The sequence below is a fragment of the Notamacropus eugenii genome, chromosome 1 (assembly GCF_028372415.1).
Source record: "Notamacropus eugenii isolate mMacEug1 chromosome 1, mMacEug1.pri_v2, whole genome shotgun sequence".
Classification (NCBI taxonomy): domain Eukaryota; kingdom Metazoa; phylum Chordata; class Mammalia; order Diprotodontia; family Macropodidae; genus Notamacropus; species Notamacropus eugenii.
In genome coordinates, this window is record NC_092872.1 from 469,244,415 (window position 1) to 469,264,812 (window position 20,398).

The 20,398-nt window shown below is 34.5% G+C and overlaps 1 protein-coding gene across 3 annotated transcripts in view; it reads right to left on the reverse strand.

Annotated features, from left to right (window-relative positions):
* The window catches only part of RPGRIP1L (RPGRIP1 like), a 129,560-nt gene that overhangs the window by 37,007 nt on the left and 72,155 nt on the right, over positions 1–20,398 (reverse strand). For all 3 annotated transcript variants that reach the window (XM_072632226.1, XM_072632227.1, XM_072632225.1), the window contains exons 19-23: positions 19,822–20,012; positions 19,630–19,713; positions 16,866–16,964; positions 15,781–15,946; positions 13,997–14,094 (exon numbers count right to left, since the gene is read on the reverse strand). In XM_072632226.1, the coding sequence (XP_072488327.1) occupies positions 13,997–14,094; positions 15,781–15,946; positions 16,866–16,964; positions 19,630–19,713; positions 19,822–20,012 (638 nt within the window). The remainder of the gene's footprint in view (positions 1–13,996; positions 14,095–15,780; positions 15,947–16,865; positions 16,965–19,629; positions 19,714–19,821; positions 20,013–20,398) is intronic.

Sequence of the window (20,398 nt, forward strand, 5' to 3'; positions counted from 1 at the left end):
CTGAATAACACTGACTAACAACAACAAAGGGTCCTGTCCCAGTTCCTATCTCAGTAACCCATTATAATGCCTAATAAGTCTTGCTTGTTAGAAAGTTCATCTTGGTAATAAGGACCCATCTTTGATGTTTCAATTTAACCCTGTTTTCCAATGCCCTGCCTTCAGATATATTCTAAGCTACAATGCCCTTGCTTAGATCTTTAACTAGGACAGATGACTAGTATCCCTCGTACGGCGCTGAAGTTTAGAGAGCATAAACATTAACATATGTACTCTATGGGCAGAGAAGAAGGAGGTGAATGAAGCTGTCATTTATATAAGGTTTTCTGCATCTGGGACTTCCCTATCAGGTTTCCTTATATGCTGAATGTGGAGAGGGGAAGAGAAGGTTTGAGTTCTGGCTTCCCTCTTTGCTTTTGCCCCATGAAGAAGTTCTATCTTGTCCCATCTCATCTTTCCCTAGGGCTTTCCTTCCCTATGTCCTTTCCAGGAAGCCCCCCCCCCCCCCCCCCGCATCTTTCCTTCCTTACCCATATCTACCCTTAGCAAGGGTGGATAATCTTAGCACTATCTCCTCTCCTTTGTGTACAGTACCAATGCTCTTCTCAAAGTACATAAAAACCATGAGACTTTAAATCCTGAGGGGTGGATGAGGTGGCTTCTTAAGGTCCTTCCCAACTCTGAAGTTGTATCTCCCAAGTCACTAAGGTAACTAATTCTCTCTTCTACTCAGCTGAATTTGTCTTAATTACTTTTTATAATTTTCACCTAGTAAATCAAAAAGTTGTTCTGAGAGTATATTTCATGCTGTTTTCTCCATATGTACTTTCTGCTGATTCCCATAGATGCAAAAAACAAATAAACAGGTTCTAAGTACGAGATCATAACTTCTGCTAGCTTTGAATGTGTTTGTATTTTAGTCTTTTTCACCAAAATGATCTTCAGTCCTACCATGACTTAGCAGACCATATCTGGTGATGTCTCTTCACATTTAGCTAAGCTGGTCCTCAGATGATAGCTACACAGTACATTATCAGATTGATACTTAGAACATTTCCAGCTTGATAGGACCAGAATGCATGGTCCACTCTACTTCAAAATGAGGTCCTACAATAGCACATTCATGAATCCAGATGGCATTACTATTAAAGACTTTAGAGAGGGAGCAAAAATGGTGCATAGGTTAAAAATGAACAGTCATAACAGTGTGGACATGAGTAGGATATATTCTTTTTTGATCAGGCATGACAGCTCAGGTGGTGGTCAACAAAGTACAGCAGCCTGGTGACACATGTTTTAAAACTGCCTAGATAACACCAAACAGATCTGCCTCACAGTTGCCAGTTCTCGTTAGTATATTTTGAAATACTTCCACCTTATTTACATTAAAATGTCAAGTAGTTGTTATTTGAAGCATTAATATAGAATTGAATAACATGATTTTTAGAGAGATTAGAAACTTTACATGAAGGATAAATTAACCGGATAATTTCTAGTTTTAAGATAGCATTCAACTCACAGATCTCATCTTGTATTCTGCATGCATAATAAAGGAAGTGGTTCACCTGATGGGAGATAACATTTGACTTCCAAAATAATTTTAAAATTCTTAAGAAATGAATTCTAAAGAAACAAATTGGTTTGTGCATTATAGCTTTCAAAAGCTATTTTGCTGAATAGCAAAGCTACAGCCATCTGGGAATGTTGGCTTATATTATTCAAGAATACCTAGTTTCTGAATGAAATTGTAATTTAGACAGATTGAATATGGCAGTTTTTACAAAACTGCTATTAGTACTAGCAAAGTATACCTATCTATAATGAAGGCGAAAAAAGCTGTAAATATATACAGTAGAAAAGAAGACTCATTCTTGCATTAGCCTCTTATTCCTCATTCCTGCCTTGTGGGAAACTGTGAGTGTGCAGCAATATATTTCATTGTGGAAATTCAAAGCTGTATTACTCAAATGGTAAAGAAAAAAATGAGGGATAAGACATAATAGGAGAAGAAAATTGTTAATTTCTTTTTTAATGCCATAGCAAATGCAAATTCGTCGTTTTGATGTCTATTTTGAGGACCAGAAACAAGGCTTTTAATCAATGTATTATACATCAAATTGATACTGTTAACTTCTGATTATTCAAATTTATAAAATATTCATAGAGAACTGTCCAAAGTTTTACATTTCCCAGATTTTTTTCCCCCATTAATTATCATGCCTAGAAGCTTTTTCGTAAAAGCAGCAGCCATCAGGCTGACTGAACCTGACAAGCTAGCAAGGCCCAATTACACTGGCACTCTGTGGCACTTTGATGTAGTGGAAACGAAAAGAGATAGGGGCAAATTGTATAGCACATTATGTTAATGACTTGATTTAATCCAGCCACTAAACTTTATGTAGCCTGTTAAAAAAGATGCTAACACTAATTACACCACTTTGGAAAGGAAAGGAGGGGACAAGCATTTCATACTGACAAAGTGAAGCTTATAAATGTTGTAAATGAAATGAAACAAAATGAAGTAATCTATGATTAATTATACATCACAGACACGAAGAAAAGAGAAAGAAGTGAGTGGTACCACTAAGTACTGCAAAATCTGTTAGATTCCTTTTTACAATCAACATATCTAAGAAATAACCATAGGCTGTCTGATTCTGCAACATGAAGAAAAGAAGAGCAAGATGTTAAATGGCTTAAGCAAGGCGCCATGAAATTCATATACACAGAATAACTGGCATAACTGATATTTATCTTAGAGATAAGTGAAACATACTTTTATATTAATGTAAGCTCATGGTTAGAACTTGATGCTTTTAAATCAACCACACTTGGAGATTCAGAAATTTACTCCTCATCTAGCACAGACTGAAAACTGATTTACATATTCCAAGCAAACCAATGTGAGATCTCTTATCTCTGATTAGGAATTAAGAGATGTAAGTTCTGGCTCCAGTACTTCCACTTTATAGTTGTATGACTCTAAGTAAGTTCCTTAACCTCTGTGATTCCCATATCCTTATGTCTCAAGTGAAAGAACTGGACCAATGAACTCCAAGTGTTCTTTCCAGTCCTAACATCCTATGAGTCCATAATTTTATCACCAACTCTAATTTTGTGACTTTCTAGGATGTCCCTAATTATTGCAAGGTGTCATGAAATTTCAAAAGACAATCAATTTAAAATAAGCACATAACACATTTAGCCCTTTTTAAACAGCAGGCAGGGGGCAACTAGGTAGTACAGAGTACTACCAGTCTTGGAGTCAGGAAGAACTTGAGTTCAAATCCAGTTTTAGACATTTAGTAGCTGTGTGATCCTGGGTAAGTCACTTAACCCTGTTTGACTCAATTCATCATCAGTAAAATGAGCTGGAGAAGCAAGTGGTAAAGCACTCTAGTATCTTTGCTAAGAAAACCCCAGATGGAGTCATGAAGAGTCAGACACAACTGAAATGATACAACAATAACAAAATGGCAGACAGGGATGAGTTGGGGAGGGAATCGAGTCTAAAGAGAGGTAATCACTGTAAATATAGTTGTAGATAAAAAATCTGAACGACCTTGGGTTTCTTGTAAGAGAGACAAAAGAAGAACCAAATAGGAAATTCTTCTAAGCTTGAAAACTTTCTCTGGACTTTTAAAATTGTCATTTTCTCCCAATCTAGTAGCTCCTTCTCTGTTGCCTACAAACATGCTTGGTTGTCCCTCATTCTTTAAAAAAATATATCACTTAACCCTTATTATCTCCTTAAAACTATCATCTTCTGTTTTCTCTTCTTTTCTGAAACAAATTCTTCCTCACTTAATAACCTCTTGGAATCTGGTTTCCAACCTTGATGCTCAAACAAAATTGTTCTCTCAAATGACACTATTGCCTCCTTTTTGGAAAATCTCTCCATTTTCTGGGTTTTTGTGACGTTGCTCTTTCTTGGTTCTTTTCCTGTCTGTCTGGTTTCTCTTCCATGTTCCATCCTCTGATCATGAGTGTCCATCAAGGTTTTGTCCTGGATTCTCTTCTCTTTTTATTTTTTTTCTCTCGTCAGCTAGTGGGAGCCCACCTGTTATTTCTATGCAGATAACTCCCAAATATATAGATCTATTATCTCCAGACCCACATCACCAACATCTTTTTGGACATTTCAAACCAAAACTCAAGAAGAGACAACTCAAACTCAACATATCCAAAATATAGCTCATTAATTTTTCTCCCCATTGATCTCTTCTTCCCAACTTCCTTACTTCTGCTAAGGATACCACCATCCTTTCAGTTACCCAGGCATATGACCTTGGAATCAGCCTTTACTCTTTACTCTTCCTCACCCACTGCACCTAATCAGCTGCTAAACCTTAATGCCTAATGATCTCAACAAGAACTTGTATTTTTTTTCCTTTTTACAGTCACCAACTTAGTTCAGGCTCTCATCACATCTTGCCTGGATTACGGTAATAGCCTCCTAATTGCTTTCCCAGCCTCCAGTTTCTCCCTTCTCTAGTCTCTTTTCCACAGAGCTACCAAAGGGTTCTTTTTTTAAAAACTAATTTATTTATTTTTAGTTTTCAACATTCAGTTCCATAATTTTCTCCCCCTTCTTCCTCAAGAAGGCATGCAATCTCATATAAGCTCTACACATACATTCCTGTTTAACATTTTCACATTAGTCAGGTTGCATAGAGGAATTATAACAAAAGGGAGAAACCATAAGAAAGAAAACAAAACAAAACAAGAAAGAAAATAATCTGCTTCACTCTGCATTCCAACTCCAAAATTCTTTTTCTGGAAGTGGATGGAACTTTCCATCATGAGTTCAAAGGGTTATTTATTCTTAAAGCACAGGCCTTACATGTTATTCCCCTACTCAACAAACTCTAATGTTTCCCTAGTGCTTCTAGGATAAAATATAAACTCCTCTATTTGATATTTAAAATCCTTTACAATCTGATTCTAACTTACTTTACAAGCTACTATACATTATTCTTATTCATGCAGTTTAGGGTGCAGTTAAACTGTTCATCTTTCCATCCAAGACATGCCATCTCCCATCCTGGTACTTTTATATAAGTTGTCTTCTATGCCTAGAATATAATCTCTCCTAACAACCTCTTGACATCCCTGACTTCTTCTAAGGCTCACCTCAAATGCTACCTCTACACAAGGAGCATCTTGATCTCAACTGACAGTGTTCTCACTTGAAGTTACTATCCATTTATTTTATATTTTGCATTTACTTCCATGTTAATTTATGTTGTTTCCCCAGGTGGAATATGTTTCTTCAGAACGAGGATCGTTCTGTTTTTATCTTTGAATCCATAGCACCTAACATAGTGTCATAGTAGGTGCTTAATAAATGCTTTCTGAATAAACAAATCACCTTATTAAAATAATTTGTAAAATATATGCGCTGGAGAGGATTCTGGGAAGTTGGCAGAGGAAGTCAGAAAACTTTTGGCTCTCCAAATTTCCTTCACACACACAAAAAAAAGACAACATTGCCTCAGAACAGCAGAAATAAAAAGGGGGTAAAGTAGTTGTCCTTCTAAGATAATTTGAGAAGGCACCAGGAAAGACCCAACTTCTAGGAGTGGAAGTTCAGCCTCAGTGAAGTGCAATCACCCCCAGGCTGATTGCAGAATCAATAAACAATAAGCCCTGGGGGCAACTGAATTGAAAGGTAGCTTCAGTCTTAGAAACTTTCATTTTGTCAACAGTGTGGGGGTCTGCCCAGTGAATAGAAGACTGAACGACACTCCACTGTTGAGGGATGCCAACCACAGCTATGCTGACCAGACTCAACCAGGGCTGTGGCTTTGGGGAGAAGGAGCTACTGTACATCTGGTGAGTATAGTAGTGAGGGGCAGAGACTCTGTTGGCTGTGGGCACTTGCAGGAGAGCACAGTCCTGGTTTCAGTGCCAGGGAAGAGAGGATGGCTATAGTTTGTAGCCACTGGAAGGACTGCAGGGAGCAAGATCATTTGTGGGACAGTGTGGCTGGGGGCACAAGCCATGGCTTGAGACAGCAGAGGAGAGCTCAAAATTGGGTCCTTAGTTAGACCTCAGAAAATAATTGTAAGAAGGACCAGAGACTTAGGGCATCATTCCCCATACCTCAGGACTACAACTTGATTATACTAATAGCTGCTAAAAACAAAATAAAATAACAACAAAAAAGAATAAGTAAAAGGAGAAAGAACCTAAGCATAGATAGTTACTATGGGGATAGAGAAGATCTGGGTTCATATTCAAAGGAAGATAATGGAGCTAAAAAAGCCACTCCTTTTTCAGTGAGAAACATCAAATGGTAACCCAGCAAAAAAAAGAGTTCTAGGATGAACTCAAAAAGGACTTTAAACAGCAAATAAGAGACATTGAAGAATAATTAGAAAAAAAAGGAAGAAAACCAAGAAATTATGAGAAGAAAGTCAACCAACTTGAAATGGAGAATCAAAAACTTAAGGAAGAAAACAATTCCTTGAAAACTAGAATTGGGCATGGGAAAACTAATGACATTCTAAGACATCAAGAAATCACAAAACAAAATCAAAAGAATGAAAAAATATAAGAGACAGTGAAACATCTCATCAGGAAAACAACTGATCTGGAGAACAGAACGAGGAAAAATAGTATAAGAATAGTCTGACTACTTGAAAAATAGAATTAAAAAAAAGAATTGATGCATTACAAGAAATTATCAAGGAAAAGTGCCCTGAAGTTCTAGAACAAGAAGGCAAAGCAGAAATAGAAAAAAAAAATCCACTCATCACCACCTGAAAGAGAACCCAGGAGGAAAATTAACAGGAATATCATAGTCAAGTTTTTTGAAACATGGTTTAAGGAGGTTAGGGAGACAATATTGGAAACAGCAATAAAAAAAACAATTTAAATATCATGGAGCTACAATAAGGATTACACAAGACTTAGCAGCTACTAAGTTAAAGAACTATAGATCTTAGAATACTATATCCCACAGAGCAAAAGAGCTGGGGTTTCAACCAAGGGTAACTTACCCCGCAAAGTTAAGTATAATCCTAAATGAAAAAAAAATGGACATTTAATGAACTAAAAGATTTTCAGGTTTTTGTGACAAAACCCCCAAAACTTAAGGGAAAATTTGATATATAATATCCAGGAGAATATAAGGTAAACACTAAGAGATCAATTATAAGGAACTCAACAAAGTCAAACTGTTTACTTTGTATATATGAAAATATTAGCACTGCTCTTATGATTATCATCATTATTTGGGTACTTTGAAAGAAAAGCTTGGGCTGAGCTGAGTATGGGGTGATTCTAAAAAAATAAAAGTGTAGAGAAAGATAAAAAAGAGTAATTATCTCATATAAATGAGGCATAAAAGGAAAAATTGATATAGAAGAATCTCTCTATTGAGGGGTGGGTAGTACTAATATCTTACTCTCATCAGGAATGTGTTAAAGGGGGAACTATATATATGTGTATGTATTATATATATATCCATATATATATATATATGCACATACACACACATATACATATGTACATGTATATATATAAGTGTGTGTATCTATATCTATGTGTATGTATACATATGTGTGTGTGTGTGTATGTATGTATAAAAGTCTTCTAAATTCAGAAAGAAAGAAGAAAGAAAGGGGATAGGGTGGAGGGAGAAGACCAAGGAGGGATTTTTAGAGGGGTGGGTAAGTGAAGCAAAGTAGTGGGTAGAAGTAAAACAGAAGAGTGAGGACAGACAGGGTAAATAGAGTGAGGAAAAATAGGAAGGAAGAAAATATACAATAAGTAATTACAGCTTAGAACATGAATGGGATGCATTTACCCATAAAACAGAAATGAACAGCAGATTAAAAATATTAATTCAACAATATGTTGCTTTCAGGAAACATAATAAAAATGAGAGATACACACAAAGATAAAATAGAGGCCAGGAGTAGAATTTAGCATGTAAAAAAAAGCAGGGATAGTAGTCATAATCTTAGACAAAGTTAAAGTTAAAATAGATTTAATCAAAAGTGAAAAATGGAGAAACTATATATATCAACAATATTATTCAACATAGTTTCAGACCATTTAAAATACCTAGACAGTATAAAATACCTGAGCATATACCTGCCAAAATAGACACAGGCACTATATTAAACATAAAACAATTTTTATACAAATAAACTCAGATCTAAATAACAGAAGTAATATTTACTGTTCACAGATAGGTAAAGCCAATATAATTTTTAAAAAGACAATTTTACCTAGCTAATCTATTTATTCAATGTCATCCCAATTAAATTACTAAAAAAATTATTGTACTGAGTTAGAAAAAGTAATAATAAAGTGCATTTGAAAGAGTAAAAGGTCAGGAACTTCAAAGAAACCAGGAAAAAAGATGTAAAAGAAGTAGATTCAGCAGTATTAGACTTTATATTATAATGGAGAATATTGTTGAAGTGTAAAAAGGATAATTTTGATTATTTTAAATTAAAATTTTCTTGTATAAGTAAAACCTATACAGCCAAGAATAGGAGGAATGCAGACAATTGGGGGAAAAATCTTTCATAGACAATCTCTCAGATAGGATGTGATTGGGTTTAAATACTGCTATGGCATAGGAAATGATTGGCTGGTTGATTTACAAAAACATGGAAAGATTGGACTTATGAAGGAAGATGCTATCCAACTTCAGAGGGATGATGACAGGTAGAAATAAGCATGGTATGGTCTTACATATATGTGTATGAGCATATATATGTGTATGTTTATAAATATCTATTTGTATGTATGTATACATGTGTATTCATGTATATACATACACAAGTGTGTCTGTATACATATATACACAAATATATATGTTTATATATGTAGCCACATGTAATTTTAGCCTTCTTTAGGACAGGAGGGGGGGAGGAGAAAAAAATAAAGTAAAAAGCGCACAGCAGAGAATAAAAGAAAACCAAGGAAGAAAGTACAGCTAGGTGGCTTTGAGAACAATATGTATTATTTATTATATAGGTTTTCTTGAAATGGAAATTTAGTTTTATTTTGAATCCTCTCGTATGGTCTGCTGTGTACATGGCAATTTTTTTTCACTTTTTTCATTTTGTATTTAAGCTTAAAACAAAAAAATTATATAGATGTATATGTATATATATGTATACATTTTTATGCTGCATATATATGTATGTGCTGATATATATCAAAGTTTAAAATAAAAAAATTGTATGTATATATGTGCTGCATATATACTATATACTGTCTGTACCCAATCTGTGGTAGAGCATTCCGAGCTCATATTGGTCTGATTAGCCACATTCAGATGCACCGAAACTTGACTTTATCATGGTGATATCATTATGTTCCTCTTTGAGAATGAAGGACAACAACCAACCACCATATTTGTACAGTAACTACGATGTTTTTTGCTGAATAATGACCTCTGAATCTAGTTCATACTGTTTTAGCTTAAAGCATACTACTATATTTTGTGTTTAATTAAACATAATTCTTCCCACCTATAAAAATAACAAGTCTACATTACACTAGTAGTAGAATTTTTTTTTTTTGATTTTTATAGCACTTTAATTTTAGAATTTCTTATAAGCATGCATAGTATTGAGGAGAAGAATATCATTTAGGCACAAAAACTTCTTAACGTAAATGGTTGCATTAGATGACATTGCGCAAGTTCTTCTTATGTACTGTCTGAGTCCACTTCAGGCTGTTTTGACACTGAAGGAAATGACATTTAGAGTGGCAGTACCATGAGGCAGCAGAGGTAAATAACATATAATTTTCCCTGAAATTTAACAAGAAAAAATCCCAGACCACTTTGATGAAAAAAAATTATATGTTAAAAAACATAATTATTCTTTAAGGGGACTTCTTTCACAAAACTTTTAGTTTAGTGTTCTTGAAGCTTAATTAAATCAAAGATCTTCCTTCCAAACTTTAAAAAGTAAAATACAGCATGTCATTGAGATGATTGAAGGTGGAACAAACATATTCCAATGGGACTACGATAGCATACTTTAGAATTTTCTTATAAAATGAAAAGTATTTTTAGACTACAAATGAAATATTCAGAAAGACAATTATCTTTTGTAGGTTCCTCTAAACTGCATAAAGAATCTGTGGTTTCATTGCTTGGGTTATTCCAAAGACTGAGGTATACTGACTCTTTAGACTGGCACTCAAGGTCCATTCACAATCTTATCACAATACACTTTTCTAATTTTCCATTTTGATGTTTCAATCAATCAAAAATAAGCATTTGTTTTGTGTTTTTTGTGCGTCAGGCACTTTGTCAAGCTCAGGAGACACAAAGGAAGGCAAAAATAGCCCTCAAGGAGCTTAGATTCTAACGGAGGAGACAACATATAAATAATTAGGTACATAAAAACAGAAACAGTAGATGGAAGATTGCAAACCACTTTTTTACATACATGATCTCTTTTGAACCTCACAACAACCTTGTGATTTAGGTTCTATATTTTCCCTATTTAGCTCAAGAAATGTTAACTGACTTGCTTGTGGTCACAAAGTTAGGAAGTATCTGTCGTCTTCAGTACTCCTAGTTCAGCCCTCAATGTAGTCTGCCATACCGCTTCTCAAGGATTCTCTTAGGAGAGTAAAGGGCTTTTAGTGCCTGGCATACGAGGATCACTGTCCCAGACATTGGTCTTACATTTCCACCTTAGATCTTTGTTTGCTCTATTCCACTACATTATATAACTTTTAGTGTCCTGCTTAAGTCAGATGTTTTCTATGAAGCATTTCGTAGCTAATCCAGAGCCTGGTAATCTCTGCTTCTTCTGAAATCACAAAACTTCATGTTTGTACATTTGACAAGTAATTATATATTGCTGTTGTTTAGTCATTTAGTTATGTCCAGCTCTACATGACATAGGATTTTTGTGGCAAAGAAACCACTGGATTGGTCTGCCTTTTCCTTCTCCAGTATGGCCCCATTTTACAGATGAGGAACTGAGGCAAATAAGGGTTAAGTGACTTGCCCAGGGTCACAAAGCTAATAAGTGTCTGAGGCTGTATTTGAACTCAGGTCTTTCTGGCTCCAAGCCTACTCTATCCACTGTACTACCTAGGTGCCAGGATTATATATTCCTTAGTGCAATTTCATGCACTGTTGACCTGTTATTTAATTCTAATATCTGCATCTGGGTTATATCTTATTTCTCTTACTAGATTAGAAAGTTTCACATGTGCATAGGAAACACATATGATAATTTTTTGTCTTCCTGGTAGGCCTAATACAAAATCTGTATGGGAAAAGTGTTTGGAAAATTATAAAATTCTTTATATAGATGCATATTATTTGTTATTATATCCAAGTTTCTTTTATGTACATTAGAGCTATATTCTAATATCTATGTCACTGTCCTCTTGTACTTTATGAGGTATATCCGTGATTTTCTAATTTTCTGTTTTTCCAGAATTGTCCTTTGATGCCTAGGATAAGAGATAGTAAGACAATTTCTTTAAAAAGTATTGCATAGTACAAAAATTCATGGGACTAGAAGTAGGGAGATATGATTACTCATCCTAACCAACTCACTGCATAATTCTGGGTAAGTCATTGAACTTCTAGGGACTTCAGATTCTTCATCTATAAATATATTTATAAAATCAATCAGAGGTCAATATTTAGTGAAAAGCCTACTATAATGTCAGGGATTCACAAAATTGACCCAAATAAAAAGATTATACTAAAAAAATTGGAAGAGAATCAGATTAGGCACCCTTCATAGTTATGAGCTGTGTGTATGTGTGTGTGTGTGTGTGTGTGTGTGTGTGTGTGTGTGTGTGTGTGTGTGTGTGAGAGAGAGTGTTTAGGGTTATTAAACATGGGAAATATGAACATAAAGCATAATAATAGTTTTACTTACATGAAACTGGAAAGCCTTTGCAAAGCTGTTGATTCAGTGACAAGTTTTTGTATCAACTATTTTTGATAAGAGTCTGATCTCCAATATAAGGTTTATGTGGTCAAAGGCTACAAACAAACAGTTCTTCAAAGAAATAACTATTAACATGCATGTTAAAGATTGCTCCATTTCAGTAATAATAAGAGAAATGGAAATCAAAAGGCTTAACCTCATACCTCATACCCAGGAAACTGACCAAGGATGGCAAAGGATGGGAACAGTCATTGTTGGAGGGGATAAAGAAAGACAGACATACTCTTGATAGTGAATGGGAATTGGTCCAAGCACTGGTACTGTGATCTGATCTAACCATATTAGAAAATAATTTGGAATTATACTTAGAAAGTGGATAAAATATCTGTAGTTTTTGTGATAAACCATCTCATTACTGGTTGTATAACCCCAAGGAGGACAGAGTAGGGGATCTATTTGGAAATAAAGGTGATATAAATACAAAAGATATCTATAATTTTTTAAATGCGTAAGTTTTAGCTTTACTACCTAACATAAATCTTTATGTGGGAGATATAACTTTCAATAAAATTGCTATAAGACGAAATTTCATAGACTTTTAGAGCTGCAAGAGATATTAACACTGAACCACATTTTTTCATTGCTATGTTAAAATAGAAATTATGTTCCAGTAGGGTTCAGGGATTGAGGAGACTCTTCTGCTTGATTTAATATTAGAATTGCAATTTTTCAACATTGATAAAGCAGTTAATTCAAAATTAATTGAATTCTAAAACTGTAAGTCTTCAGGCTACACATGCAAAATTAATAGGAATTCATAAGCACTTAGAGCAAGAAGAGACCCTGGTGATCCAAGATGGTCATAAGACCTCATTTTATAGGTGAGGTAACAGCATCATTGAAGTAAAATAACTTGATTAAATGCCGGACCTGGAATCTGGAAGACTCACCTTCCTGAGTTCAATTCTGGCCTTAGACATTTACTAGCTATGTGACCCTGAGGTAGTCACTTAACCCTATGTGCCTTAGTTTCCTCATCTGTAAAATGAGCTGGAGAAGGAAATGGCAAACTTCTCCAGTATCTTTGCCAAGAAAATCCCAAATGGGATCATGAAGAGTTATACATGACTGAAACAACTGAAGAATAACAAAACTTGATTAAGATGACATGGCCAATTAGTAGTGGAGACCAAAACCTCAGTTTCCTGATTTCTAATACAGTGCCCTTTCTGCTATGCCATATCTTTTCATCAGTTCATTTTAAAAGTTTTCTGAGTTTATTATACTATGTTAATATATTACATTAGTATTAAAATAAGCATGTGAGAGACATAAGAGTAAAGAAAAGCACTGGAATCTTTACAAATGGAAAGTGAGAACAGAACATGAAATTACTTAATAGTACAATTAGATCTGTACTTCAAGAAAAATATGTAGAAACACAAATTAGGTATGGATATTTGTATCACAAGATAATGTCTTACATTATGAAAAAGGTTCTTTTAGATGGCAAAATCCCTCAGGTCATTCAAAATATGACTCTGTTTACACAATGTAGACTTGCTACTTTTCAGTAATATAATTACTAGAAAAAAACAATGTATAATTACATAAGTAAGATTGACTAGTAATTTTAAAGATGTAATACTTCTGCAAAGATCAAATAACCATGAGGAGTTCACTAGTAGAAATATTTAAATATAATTCACAGAGGACAGCTACTGAAATTGAAAATGTAATGCTACATTACATTATAACAGTTTTAGAAATATTTTAAATATAAGTATAGCAATAAATTAATAAATGGCTTTCAAATGACAGAGAAGGGACAAAAATAGCTTCTTTTACAGTAACTGAAGTTATTGAACTCAGACACTCCAGACCCAATCTTTGCCATCTTATTTAAGCATTATTACATAATGAATTGACTATAAATTCTTGAACTAGAAGGTTAAATGAATAAAATTTTGATGATCCATAAAATATGCAGACATGCACTTTTTCTTTTGTTCTGAAGACATGCAAACTGATAAACAATAACAACCACCTATATAATTAAACTCCTGCATATTTCTAATTATTACCAAATCACTAACCTGTTTAACATTCTTGTACATGGGACTTGGAACAATACAGTCATCGCTGTCAGTTATTATTGAATCAACAGCATCAGAATCCAGTCTTTCCTCTTGAACTGTTAAAAAAAAACAAACCTGATCATTAAATAAGCTTAAACCAATTACATTTTTACATTGCAAAGCAAAGAGAAATCTAATTGCATCACAGTGTGACAGTGAAAACTCTTCACTTCCCCTTAAAAAGAAAATCAGAAATTAATGAATCTTTAACTTTGTATTTTTAAAAATAAAGATAAGTTTTCAAATAAAGAATGCATGATGTTCCTAGGCCTGAAAATGTATGCTATTTTACTTACAACTAAGAAGCAGTTTGTGCAGTGGAGAAACAATGACTAAAATGTTCTCATAAATACTTAATTGCTTGTCAGCCAGAATATTCTATGTAGGGTCCTATTTTAGAGGTCAGTGTTACCTCTTTTGCACTGAAGCAACATTTCTACTGTAGAAATCAATCATGATTTGCTGGTGAGTAAGACCAAATGAAATCCTAATATTGATAAGAGTTTCAAAAAAGCTGTGGACAATTCTTTAAGACACCAAAAAAGAGTGCAGAATCAGCATTAAAGAATCAAGAAGAGGTAAGGTGACAACAGGAATTAGGACAGGTTCAGCAACTGAAAAGAATGAACTACCTTTAACAAGCTGGCTGGTTCTATATGAATTATCTAGATATTCTTGGACCGTGATGGTCATATACTGTCATATTAATCACTTAGTAACTCCTACCATTCTTAGCAGGGGACAGTGCACAGACGAACCAGAATTTGATACTAATCTACTTAGCAGATATTTTGTAGGGTAAAGAATTCAGACAAACCAGGAACTTGATAAAAAATAAGTCATCATACAAGCACTTGTAATGCTGTAAGAAATGATAAAATGTAGCTCAAGAGAAAGCAACTGGGAACACAGACAGACATGCTGGGCTAGTTACATTGCATATTTATATGAAATATTTTTATGAACTACTAGAACTGACTTGCTGTCACTCCAGATTACTTATATGCGAAGTAAATTAAAAAAACTGGTTGAATTGTCTAATCTCAGTGCCTTAAACATAGCAATATGGGAGAATATGAATAGATATGGCCTTAAATCTAGACATGAAATGCACAGAACTCTAATATTAACTGACCATATTATAGTAATAACAATCTGGGTTTCTTATCCTATTTCAGTGATAAAGACCTATACACTTCTGCCCTTTTTTTAGAGGCCAGAAAAAGACCTCAGTAAAAATTCCTGGATGTAGTAAGTAAAAAAACCCAGTTTTTTAACACAAGGAAAACAAACAAAAAAATAGCATTAAATGGAAGCAAGATCAGAGAAATGGGTGTTACTGAACTGTTTAGATGACATTATGAAGAAATGCATATTTTTCTTATTATCTAAGACAAGCTCACAGATAACTTTAATCTGTAAATCTGTAAGCTAATATTCTTCAAAATGTGATTCTTTCAAAATAACATATTTGCTACAAGTTAGTATAAAAGGCCACTCAATATTTTAAGGCCTGTAATATTTTGTAATATTATAAAAATCTAGCTAACACTCAATTTTACCACTTTATGTTGAATCAACAAATCGTTCAGTAAAGCTAGAATGAGCTCCATCCTATAATTTCTGTCCAGGAATAGCCAGCTTCTAACAAAGATGCTCAATGAGTAAGTACTGATACACCAAACAAAAGCAAAGTGTTCATACAAAAGAGTAAAACTAAAGAATTTAATTAAGAAAACTACCTTCTTCTCTTTCTAACTCCTCACTAATTTCTGTTTCATCTTCAGAAGTGGTTGAGCTTTGGCCAGCAAGCTGACCCATAGATAGGTGAGAGAAATCCTCATCTCTTCCTTGTTTCATTTCTTGAGCGTTCTCATTTACCTTCTCTACCGTCCTTTCTGGCAAAGCCTCAAAAATGGAAAGAAAAATAAAGATATTTATGGTCACTTAGGTCATATTTATAACACTGTTGTTTCAAGCTCTTGAATTATAAAGTCACTTAAATTTAAGACTGAAAAATATAGCTGATATATATATATACACAAGATTTATATGACCTTTGAGAAAATCAGTTGCTTAAATAATGTAGACTGAAATGAAAAACATTAATTATCAGCTTACAGTCTATTTGTTGGAGTGAAAAATGCATTTAACATAAGGCTTTAATTCACATATCTGTTTAGTACTTGTCATCAAAAATATAATTGTGGCTAACTGTGAAATACTTAAAGTTGTATATTTTTAGCTAATTTCCATTTCAAGTAAGACACACGCACATTTTATACACACTTAAAATCTTTAAATTAATGCATAAAGTAGAAAAAAGTTTAAAAAAAATTTAAGACTTTAAAATAAACACTTATTTGGAATTTTCCAAATAGGAAGACTATACAGGACAGTCAATATTTATAATTGTACTTGAACATTCATTCTACCTGACTTTCTCCATTCATCTATTCCTTTGTCAGTGATTAACAGCATACCAGTGGTGCTAGACAGTGCTGAGCCTGGAATCAGGAAGACTCATCTTCCTGAGTTCAGATCTGGCCTCAGACATTTGCTAGCCGTATGACCCTGGGCAAGTTACTTAACCCTGTTTACCCCAGTTTCTCATCTGTAAAATGAGCTGGAGAAGGAAACAGCAAACTACTCCAGTACCTTTGCCAAGAAAACCCCAAAATGGATCATGGGTTGGACACTACTGAAATAAGAGAACAACAAAATAGCATACCAATGGTCAAGATTTTGCAGAAACACAGCTCACAAGTCATTGTCTACAAAAATTATTTTTAGAAAAGAGAGTTCTTGATTATAATAGAAATCTTACCTCTGGAATACCTGGTATGGATGGAGCCTTAGTTTGTAATTTCTTTGTAACCTTCATTTCTGGTGAAGCTTTCTGTACATCTTCACTTGAGATAGACATCTATGGAGTAAAGGATCATGGGTTTTAGGGTGGGAAGGGACTTCTCAGGGATGTTGTTGAGGAGATTCCCTTTCAGGCACAGGTAAGACTGTTATAACTTCTTTTAGTCCTTTCCAAGTGTGAGGTTCTCAGTGATTCCTTGTTTTCCCCACATATAAAATTAACTTTTATAGAGTTTAGAGCATGTCTACATCTATATTTATATAGCTAGCTAGCTATCTACACATATACATACCATTCTCATTAAGTCTGTAAGAAATAGCTCTATGAAATTTATGTAGATCATTGGATGTCAGGACATTTGGGTTCCATCAAAAATTAAAAGCTGTGTAAACTAAGTCCTATCATTTAAATTAGCTTGGTTTCAGTTTCTTCCCTTGCAAAATGAAGGAATCAGACTAGATGATCTCTAACTTAATTTCTGACTTAATGTTCTATGATAAACCAACATGGATGTAGCATTAACACTAAAATATATAGTAATTTAGTTTTTATATTTTAATAAAGGAATATAAAATTAAGATCAGGAAAAAGAACTTTTTATTACAGTTTAATTCCTTCATATTATTTATTATTTTAGTCATTGTAGCTGTCAGAAAAGGCACATGTTTCCTGTGGCTAGCATCATCATTTAACTGCAGATAAGGTAGCTTAATCTATAGCAGATATAGCATCATCTATAGGGAGCCTTCCCCAACCCCTCTTAATTCTAGTGATTTCCTTCTTTAAATTACTTCCTATTTTTCTTGTATATAGCAGCTTGTTTGTATGTATTTGTTTGCTTGCTATTTCCTATATTAGACTGTGAGCTCCTTGATGGTAGGGACTGTCTTTTGCCTCTTTTTCTATCCTCAGAGTTTAGCGCAGTGACTGCGCTATACATATTCTTCTTATGTATATAAATACCTCTCATTTCTCCCCCTGGACTAGCCCCATCTTGACCTCTTGGTAATCCAGTTCAACTCTATACTGTTCTCTTTTCTTGAATTCCTAGTCCCTTTATCATACAGACAATTGTGTTATCCCAAGCTTTAGCATTGGATCACTTCCACAGTTTTCTGCCTCCACTCCACTATGCATGCTGTGGAATGAGGGTGGAGAAAATCACTGAATCCTTCTGACTGGGTCCAATACAGATTTATGTTACACAACCTCAACTGGACCCTCCCTGCTACTAGCAATCCTACTTTACCTTCCTTTTTGATTTTCTATCCCACTCTCCACAGTGGCTCTTCTGAATCTTTTTATCCTCTTCAAGCCTCCCATGGTTCCCCTTACCACTCCCTCTCAGTTAAGAATCTTGCCTTTTTACAGAAAAAACTGAGACCATTCACTGTACGCTCCCTCTTTCTTTTTTTAGATGCCTTCTGCTACTATCTTCTTCTTTTCCCCAGTCTCACATGAAGAGGTGATTTACCATCAATTTCACTTTTGCAATATCTCTTGAATATGTCCTCATCTCTTCTCAGACGCTGCCACTACTCTGGTGCAGACCCTTATCACCTCACACCTAGACTATTGCAATAGCTTGCTGGGGTCTCTGCCTGCCTCACATCTCTCTCCACTCCAAAACATAGTCTACTTGGTCACTAAAGTGATTTTTCTAAAGCACAGGTCTGATCATGTCACTCTACTACCCAATAAAATCCAAAGGCTCCCTATTTCCTCCAGCAGTGAATACAAAGTGATCTGTTTGGCAATGACAGCCCTTCATAACCTAGCTCCCTTCAGCTTTTCCAGTTTTCTTACACTTTATTCCTCCATATGTACTCTTCGATCTAGTGATATTGGTCTCTCCCGGTTGCTCTAGAATGAGACAATTCATCTCTAGGCTCTGGGCATTGTCTTTGGCTGTCTCCCAAGTCTGCAATGCTCTCCTTCCTCATTTCTACCTACTGGCTTTCATGAGATCCTTCAAGTTCCAACTAAAATCCCATCATCTACAGGGAGCCTTCCCCAACCTCTCTTAACTCTAGTGATTTCCTTCTTTAAATTACTTCCTATTTTTCTTGCATATAGCAGCTTGTTTGTATATATTTGTTTGCTTGCTGTTTCCTCTATTAGACTGTGAGCTCCTTGATGGTAGGGATGTCTTTTGCCTCTTTTTCTATCCTCAGAGTTTAGCGCAGTGCCGGGCACACAAAAAGCACTTACATGTTTATTGACTGACTACTGACTAACTGATTCAATAGAAATTTCATCTTTTATTGAAATCCAGCTTCAATACCTTAATACAGATTAGAGAAAACTCTAGGTTCTTAAAGCTTATGCCACCCGAATACAAGCTCTATCAGGTTTTAAGGAGGAAAGATCTTAAGTAGAGACCATGCTACAGATCAATTTAGCAAAATTCAAAAAGGTTTATAACCAGAAGCCTAGCCACTAGGTGAAAGATTTCTTTGGTGAGAGTAATGCATGTCAACTGTATAGGTTGTAGAATAGCTGTGATCTTTATCAGTGGAGGAAGAACATACATTGATGAAACTGCATGTCCTTTGAAGTATATATTAGACTGATATTTTAAAAACTGAATTCAGGAAAAAATATATATCTTATACCAGTGAGTAAGGCACCTAGTTTTCTTCTAAATCACATAACATTATAAAGATAAAGAATTCCTTTGAAAGTATTCCTACATACATTATTCTATATTCTTGCTACTTACAGAATCCTGGTGTGGAGTGAAATCCACAAAAGACACTTTCTTGTCTGTTGGGACTGAACGCTGTCTTGGTTTAGGTGTTGGAGCCTGTGATAAACCAATATATCTTAAGCTGAGAGCAATGAATATCAAATTAACTACTTTGTTTCAAAGTATTCTAAATTTTAAAGCAAGTTTTAAAAGCCAGTTACTTACTACAACTGGTGTACTAACAGAGGATGCCCTGTGCAACTTTCTATCTGCTTCTGATTCTTCTTTTCTATTAACATTTGTTAGGTCCTCAGATGCTACTGATGCAGTTGGAAGAAGGTAAGTAAATTTCCATTTCAACACAAGTTCGATGGTTCCTGTATGATGTTTCTTATGATCTGTTAACTCGAATATTCCTGTCAAATTACAAAATTAGATTAATTTTCATATATACTTTTGATAGTCTGAAACTTTAATAATGCAAAAATTAAAGGATTCTTTAATTCTTTTTTTGAGTTTTCTTGGAGCACGACTTCAGCTTTCAACATAAATTACTTAAGAGAGTAAATTAAAGACAAAAGAATCTGTAATGGGTTCAGGTTTCACATAGGTCCCTTTTTGAAGTTAAGGCCTTTGAAAGAAAATCTCAATTCAAAGAGATGGAAGTTAATTTATAAATATTTTAATTTGCTGAATTTATATTCGAAGATAACCCTAGAAATGAGCTTTCTCCAAGGTCTGCTGTCTCTTTACAACTATCATTCTACTCTATAGCCCTTCAAATACTTTTCTCTTAAGAAAA